A 7,864-nucleotide genomic window follows, 5' to 3' on the forward strand; every position below is an offset into this window, starting at 1 on the left:
TGCCGGCATCATCATAGTATTTTGTATCCGTAGAGGCTCCGTAGACACAATGTGGGTTGTATATGGGTGTTGGGAAAGTCAAACTAGCCTTGTTGTATTTGAATCACTTGTACACTTTAACTATGATTGTGTATGTATTTTGAGACTATAAAATGAAGCGACTTATGGTAATGGAATTGACATTGTTCACGGAATCTACTTAATATTTAATAAATGATATAAATATATCTTATCTTTATCCATGGGCGAGTTGGGTAGAAGGCATTGTAAACGCTTGCTTGGCCGGGGTATTTTGGTTGAGCGCCGGTCGCGCTCCCAAAGGTCGGGGCGTGACATTTTTCTCTATAAATAAAGGGGTTCTATTCCATTGTAATTCACCCCAAATCAATAAAAATTCTCTCTTTGCTTTTCTTTGCATTACTCTTCTTCTTCTCTTATTGTTTTACAACAGAATTTAATCAATATATTATCATTATAAAGAATTACTTCTTTCCCTTTCTTTTTAAGTGAATTAAAAAATAAAAATAACTTTTGAAACTTATATTTTTAAATATATTATAATATTTGTGTGACTATATATTCTCATTAAGAATAAAAGATAAAATAAAAAACTAATTTTTGCCATACTAGATTTCCTTGGTACTTTATATATGTCAACTTAAGCTGATGGTTTATACTACAGTACTAATTAGTATAGCAATTTTCCCAATAATTTGACATGTTAATGACAAGCAAAGTCAGGAATCAGGAGCTAAGAAAACTGCAGAACAGCACAAAAAATTCGAAACCAGAAAAACCGACCATCTCCTCTTTACGCAACACGCACATATTTGGATCTTCAATCGGCCATTGAAACACACAGCGAACATGTGTGGGCTTGGATCGTAGAGTAGAGATGGGAGGTTTAATGGTGGAGAGGTATGAAAAGCTAGGGTTAAAGGAGTCGTTGAGTCGAGCCTATCATTACCCAATTGCTTGTGAAGAGCTTAGCTGTATTCTAAGAAATGCATATTCTAAAATTCCCAAAAATTTGCAAACTCTCATCTTTCAGGATTCCCTCGCCGCCTTTCGCCTCCTCCCTCAGTAAGTCACTCCTCCTCCTCCTTCGATTTTTTTTAGAAATTACTACTGCATAATCTACCTGAGGAGTTAATAGGTTTGTCCTTGTATTTTCTTTGATTCGATTAATAGAAATTTAACTCCGTGTATATAAAAGCATAGTTCGTCCAAGGTAGATTGGAAAACAGTAATTGCAGCATAATTGACTGATGGATTAATACGATTTAGAATGTTTAATCTGATTGATATATGTTCCTTTTCACTCACTAGCAAATTGTTGATTATTACATTTGAGAATCGAAGTTTCCGGTGTGCATATAAAGAACTGGAGAAGCATTTAGTAAAATTTGCAAGTTTAGAAATTAAAAATATAGTTGATCAACACTTTCCGTGGGGCTTAGCACTTGTGCTAACATGTTGGTTAACCTTATAAAAGACACCCTAGCTACTACATTTTCATCTTTTTTCTGCTTTCTTAATGATAAGCATTTGCTGGTAATAAGGGCTTGATGGAGCCATGCCATGTTGAAGGAGAGATCCAATCCTTTCTACTTTGAGGTCCCTGAATCAAAAGATCTTATAGACAACCTAATTTGCTGACATTAAGAACATAATAATGTTCACATATTTCTTGTTCATGAAATTGTTTGTTGTTGATCCGTATTTAGTGATATGTTTCTATTTCAAGTAAAAGGAACCTTAATATTAAAGTTTTCACTTCAGAATGCAGACACAAGCAGCCATATCAGCAGCAAATGGTCTGCTTCACAGCATCGAGGCTGCATTACCTAAACAAAAAAAAGTTTTAGCTGCATCTGAATTTAAACAGGCTATGGTTGCTCAAAGGAGGCGACGGAAGGTCCAACCAATGGTAGAAGGTAGTTTTAATTTAACATTTCTTTTCAATGAAAAAGGTCACTATAGACATTTAGTGCTTTCAGTATGGAATACCTTTTTGTCAAACCCTGCGGATTAGGACACCTGTAGCTTTATTGCCTTTGATATCCAGCCATAGTGGCATATTCCTGCAAGGCCATTTTTTAAATGTCAACTTGCAGCCATGTCTGCAAGAATGGAGTGGACAGCTTCAAAGGAGAGTTATTTCCAGAATTCTGGAAATGCCCCCCCCCCCCCCCCCCACACACACACACACACACACACACACAACAAGCAGAGAAAGAGATGTTCGTGTGTCAGAGTCCTTAGAGATTTGTTGAGAACATTCCTCCACCTCTCTTCTTCCCAGTAAAGGGAAAAACATTAGCGGAGAAATGGACAGTGTAATATACTACTTGGTAAGGCAAAAGATCATCCTCCAGTTAACAGTTAAATCTCGAATTTATAGTGCCTCCACCGACCCTCATGCCACAACTGAACTTCAGCTAATGTAGATTTCATAAGGAATGGTAAAGCAAATTGCTAACCAGTTGTAGAGACGTTAACATTCAATATGGTGTCCTTTTTCTAAAATATTGCTCAATACTTCTGTATCTGCTCACTGCATTCTAATTTTGTATTGCTTCTTTGCATTCCAGGTAGGAGCCAACTTCCTCAGGATGTTCTTGTACACATATTTGGCTTCTTAGATTTAACGTCTCTTGTCACTGCCTCTTTAGTCTGCAGGTATGAGTCTTTCCTTATCAACTTAAGTGGTTGCGTCAATTAAATTCAGTGTAGGCATCTCTTGAACATAGGACCTAGTCCTCTGTCTGATTTAATCAATTACCAATTTACCATATCAGAATGATATATCAAAAGGTGTCTACTTTTGCAGGTCGTGGAGTGTGGCAGCTAGTGACAACCATCTGTGGCAGTTGATGCATATTAACTTTTTCGGAAGGCCAAGTGACAACCCAAATATTATCAGGCTTACCTATGGTGTGGAGAGAATTACTTTTACTCCGGGAAATACCACCACAGCTAGTGTTGACTGGAGAGATGCTTTCAAGCGAGCTTATAGAGGTATTCCCATTGGCTGCTATCCCACTTTGATAAGGCAGAATAATATTCCGGCTATGTTTCATTGTTTTTATCCATGTTGTGTGAGTTTATAGACCACTTGGACTATTCTAGCATTATCATTTGTCTTCATTCAGAGAGGTCTTTACTCTATCTGCTTGTTTTCTTTTTTCTTAACAAATTTTTTTGTCATTTTTTTTTCATACACCCTAGCTGTTTTGACTCAGGAATTTCAAGAAAGATAACATCCCAGAGGGGCTTTTGCAAGCAGTGCAATTCAATTGTTTGGCTGAGTAATTCCAAGTGTTCCAATGAATGCTTTGGGAAAATTTCTGATGAACATCAGATCATGCCTGTGTCAATTAAACAGGTTTGTGAATGCTATCTCCTTAGCACTGTAAGGAGAAAAGAAATGTTCCTGTCTCTTCAGATTTTCTTAGTTCAATACAACATTGTTTTTTCACCATCTTAAGCAGCTCATAGCTAGTCCAGCAAGGTTTTCTGAAGTTGTCTTTTGCCTTTGCCAGATTGTGGACTACGTAATAGAGGAATCCATACCTTCCTCAGATAGTGATAGTGATTCAGATGACTCAGTTGATGGCTCACTCTTCAAGCTGTGGGCGTATCCCACGAGATTTGGCGAGCCGCATGCCGGATGTGGTAGCATATAGAAGATCCTTGTTAATATATCGAGATATAAACAGTGTTTGCTGGGGACTGAAACAATGAGGTAAAAGATTGTAATTAGTGCACGTTCAAATATCAATCAAATGTGACAATTAATTAGCCTTCTCGGTTGTTTTGTCCTTTTTGTTGCTTCTGGTAACAAAGACATGGTTAATTTGAAATGGTCGAATTACATCCTTTCTACGTCGAGAGTTATAGAAATGAAAATCTCATCAGTGTAAATACATATTGGATTGGGTTCTCACGCAGATTGCAACTATTCGTTGAAACCGCCTAACTTACATTTTTACCTATTGGAACAAGTGCAAGTTAATTTTTATTACTATTTGTTGTTTTTATTACTCTCTACCTTCTCAAGGCACTAAGGTCTGCAAAGACACTACCCTCTTCAGATCCCACTTTTGAGATTACATTGGATTTGTTGTTGGAACAAGTGCAAGTTTCAATTTTTTCTAAAGGTTAAGTCTTCCAAAACATAACCTTGAACTTAGCCATGTCCGTGAACTGTAATGAACACCAATTGAACTGTAAGCAACAAGATATAACGCAATGGCAAGAGTCGCTGCGGAGGAGACAAATTCTATAGGTATTATAGAGCCACAGCAAAATTAGCAAGTACGTTGCACGGCAGCAAATTATGCAGCAAAACTGATACATAACACATTGAATTAAGCTGTGAAACGTAATTCGCATCATTCCACACTTAAAAGTAGCCATACAAAGAGACATTGCTGTCAAGCAAAATTCAAATGTGTTTCCATTATCTGATTTATAATTGGAGGAAATGCTCACTTGCATATTGATGTGTACTGTCACCATGACGACTGCCAATATTCATACAGCAATCTTTCAAAATTTAACAACAAAGAAAATCATATCTGGATCTCAAAAACTACCACAAAAAAACGCCAAAATAACAAAGCAAAACCAGTAAACAAAGGTCTTCTAGCATAACTGAATCACAATATCTGGAGAAACGACTCTGTGAACCTAAGGGGTGCCACCTATTCGTGTCTATAGGAGCTTTTTGTCTTTCAGTGGACCTCTTGGAATTTTGCTTAGAACCTTGACGTTAAAAACAGCATACTGCTTTTTGATCTCTGCCTCAGCCTTCTCAGCAAAAGCATCAACCTGGTCCTCATACTTCTCATAAAGTACAGGGACGGTATGGAGCAATACAAAGCCTGTTTGCAAAGAGAAGGGAAAAGGCGCACTATCAGAACTAAACTAAATCATACGCATTAGATCTATGCATTCCAGTAAAGAACAGGATAAAATCGCTTACATATGTAGAACAAGGTGAGGAAGTTCCAGCAATTCCCCAATATTGAAAGTACCCATAAGCCAGCAATAACCTGCATGTAATTTTTGTATCAAAACTTGGAGAAGATGAAATTTAAATAACGAAGAACCAACAAGAAGTTATGCTCAAGCTTATTCTATCAAAATAATGGACTCAAATTACACAACTAATGGACACAAAAACATACAGCAAGGAATTTCTTCAATTCCTTTCCAGAGGCAATATCCCGAAGGATTTCAAGAGCTCTGTTGATTTCAATCCTGAGGGCAGAAGCAACACCCAGGACAATATCCTCGGGCAAAATGACTTCCGGAATTTGGGGTGGAGACCTGGTGCATGATATTTCAAGGTCAATTCTCAGGTAAATCTGGAGAGAAAATTACTAAAGAAGGTAAGAATATACTTACTTGTTGATGAAGGTGGATGCATTGGACCAGAGGAAAAGGACAGCTAAGGCAAGGATCAGAATATGGCACACAAGTGTGAGCAAGTGGTACTCGAGCAACTCAAAAAGCACCCAAATTGCAGTGGCAAACCCAAGCACGCCGGCAGTAATTTTTTTGTCCCTCCACAGGAAAATGTCAGCAGCTGCCCAATCGAATTGAATAATTAGATACATAAAATCATGCAGCTATAAAAGAAAACCGTGTAACTGCACATCAGACACACATCATGGATGTAATTCTACATCTCACGTAAACCATGCTGCTAAAGTAGATTGTATATCAAATATACATGTTACATTAAAAAAGTCAAAATTGCCCAATAAACCTTCAGATAAAAAATAATTCTTCAGTTAACGGATATGAGTAACAACGAAGCATGCGAGCGTCTAGTTTATTTACAGGCAGTATATTCACAATGCAACCTTCTCAAGAATTTGATCTCGCTATGAACCAATTTCGAAAATATTATACACTGCATGAATCGGAAAGATAACAACACAACCAGCCAACCACAGATACATGCGAAGCCAATGAACAATATTGTATCAGAAAAGGAAAACAACAGAGACACTAGCGTGGATCCAAATGTATGTAGCTACATATAAACGAATGAAATGCGGCTCCAACTGTTGCAATAGATCTCCAATTTCAGAATTTTGAAAAGGAAAAAAAGAATTAAAGCGCATCTCAACACCAATGCCAAATAAATCTAAAGTAATTCAAACTCCGAAAATCTTAAACAAATTTTAAAGTATAATGAAAATGCATTCTGAATCAAGGACAAACTGTATCACATATATCTTTATACACAAATCTATATTGAAAAAAGAAAAAAGTAGATATTTAGAGAGAGAAAGAGATTTGAGAGATGTACGTTTTCCACCGCCGAGAACCTTATGGACGGGTCTTTCCCTACCAAAGAGACGATAGATCTTAGCCTTGACAGCCTCGACCGGCGATATTTTCTCCTTCTCATCTTCGGAATCCGATGAGGATGAATCGTGGTGCAACTTATCGTTGATCTTATCCATCACCGATTCAACGACTGATTCGTGCTCGCCGGCGTGATCGGCCATCCTGTACTCCGATCTAACAGTCGTTTGCCGCCGGCAATTGGGGATTTTTTTTTTGCTTTTTGAGTGACTGCTTTCCTTACGCTCGCAAGTGTGCGGAAAGAGGGAAAATATCGAAAGGCTTAAAGAGCGTGATTTCGAACCTGAGGCTCGGTTTCCGAACCAAGTGGTTCGGCAAAATAACGGAAATCGATGAAGAGCTGGTGTCCGCTAAAAAAAAAATTCTATCTCAGTTGATGTATTCGAGGATAAACGGAAGACGTCGGATTTAACGGCTTGAGAATCTTCCGGACAGCCCCTCCCTTGACGGCGTCAAGTTGTCGTCTATTCTACGTGACTGCACAACGCGGAATGGGCGCTGCTCCCGGCCCTTTTCCGGTAAATTTGGAATATGTCGACACGTGGGTGCGCATAAATGGAGCATTACGAAAGATTGGTGGGCCAGGAATAATGGCTGGGCTTCAAGCAATAGTGGCATCCAAATTAGTTGGGCCGACTAAACCGACGACTTTGGTATATATATATATATATTTGTGTATATGTGTATCGTATATAAAAAAATATACATATTTTATAACCTTTTAGTTAGAGAATGTATTAGTTTCCGTAGCGAAAAATTTTATTCTTTACCTCTTTTTTTCTCCAGAAAAGGTCGAACATGTTACCCTTTTTATTAATTATTTTTTAAGTAGGTTCATACATCAGTGTGTACCTAGAGTCATCTTAACTGTAGAAACTCCTTGGTCCTTGAGTTTTAGTCGAGAAATTTATTTACATATGTTAAATTTTTTAATTTTCAATAAACTTATTTTTAGGTAATTAAAAGTTTATACCTATTGCAACTTTTGCTTCATAATTTACTCTCTCCGTCTACTTTTACATGGTACTATTTGAAGGAACATTGAGTTTAGGATTTTTTATTTTGACTTAAATATTACGTATTGTAATGTAAAAGAATACTGAAATTTGGTTGAAATGTTAATTTGATGAGACGACTAAGTATGACTATTTGAATAAATTTGATTGTATTAAATAACATTATTAATGGGAGTATGTCTAAACCTCCAAGTCTCCAACACGTCTCAAATTAAGAAATGCGTCATATAATTTAAAAATTATAATTGTTAAAGTAATACTCTATGTTATATTTTGAAATAAACGTCCCTTACTATATTATTAAATAAGTCATAGTATTTATTTTGCCCATGGGAATAGGAATTTTAAAAGAAAAGAAATGTGCAACTGCGAATCCACGTTCAAAGAACACGACTGATCATCATAATTAGTATGTATTGGGGTCAAACATAAGATAAACAATCCATTGGGCAAAAGAATAA

General features: G+C 37.0%; 2 protein-coding genes across 2 annotated transcripts; one reads left to right on the forward strand and one right to left on the reverse strand.

The window, feature by feature from the left end:
- Positions 1-677: 677 nt before the first annotated feature.
- On the forward strand, positions 678-3,886 carry LOC107827487 (F-box protein At5g52880-like). The gene is made up of 6 exons (XM_075251948.1): positions 678-1,083; positions 1,783-1,937; positions 2,595-2,682; positions 2,834-3,021; positions 3,246-3,388; positions 3,546-3,886. Exons 1-6 carry the CDS (start codon positions 896-898, stop codon positions 3,687-3,689), a joined length of 906 nt encoding a protein of 301 aa, XP_075108049.1. The 5' UTR covers positions 678-895; the 3' UTR covers positions 3,690-3,886.
- A 553-nt stretch (positions 3,887-4,439) lies between these two features.
- Positions 4,440-6,732, reverse strand: LOC107827488 (reticulon-like protein B5). Its single transcript, XM_016654632.2, has 5 exons — positions 6,329-6,732; positions 5,416-5,596; positions 5,196-5,337; positions 4,991-5,060; positions 4,440-4,889 (listed from the first exon to the last, which is right to left on the reverse strand). The coding sequence occupies exons 1-5, from the start codon at positions 6,528-6,530 to the stop codon at positions 4,720-4,722; spliced, it is 765 nt and encodes a 254-aa protein (XP_016510118.1). The 5' UTR covers positions 6,531-6,732; the 3' UTR covers positions 4,440-4,719.
- Between the last annotated feature and the right edge of the window lie 1,132 nt (positions 6,733-7,864).

This window comes from Nicotiana tabacum, chromosome 4 (assembly GCF_000715075.1).
Source record: "Nicotiana tabacum cultivar K326 chromosome 4, ASM71507v2, whole genome shotgun sequence".
Classification (NCBI taxonomy): Eukaryota; Viridiplantae; Streptophyta; class Magnoliopsida; order Solanales; family Solanaceae; genus Nicotiana; species Nicotiana tabacum.

Coding starts and splice junctions, on each gene's coding strand:
- LOC107827488 (XM_016654632.2), bottom strand. CDS start 6,530: ATGGCCGATCACGCCGGCGAGCACGAATCAGTCGTTGAATCGGTGATG. Junction 5,597..6,328: donor GGTTCTCGGCGGTGGAAAAC/GTACATCTCTCA, acceptor TCGATTGGGCAG/CTGCTGACATTTTCCTGTGG. Junction 5,338..5,415: donor GCATCCACCTTCATCAACAA/GTAAGTATATTC, acceptor ATCATGCACCAG/GTCTCCACCCCAAATTCCGG.
- LOC107827487 (XM_075251948.1), top strand. CDS start 896: ATGGGAGGTTTAATGGTGGAGAGGTATGAAAAGCTAGGGTTAAAGGAG. Junction 1,084..1,782: donor GCCTTTCGCCTCCTCCCTCA/GTAAGTCACTCC, acceptor TTTTCACTTCAG/AATGCAGACACAAGCAGCCA. Junction 3,389..3,545: donor TGCCTGTGTCAATTAAACAG/GTTTGTGAATGC, acceptor TGCCTTTGCCAG/ATTGTGGACTACGTAATAGA.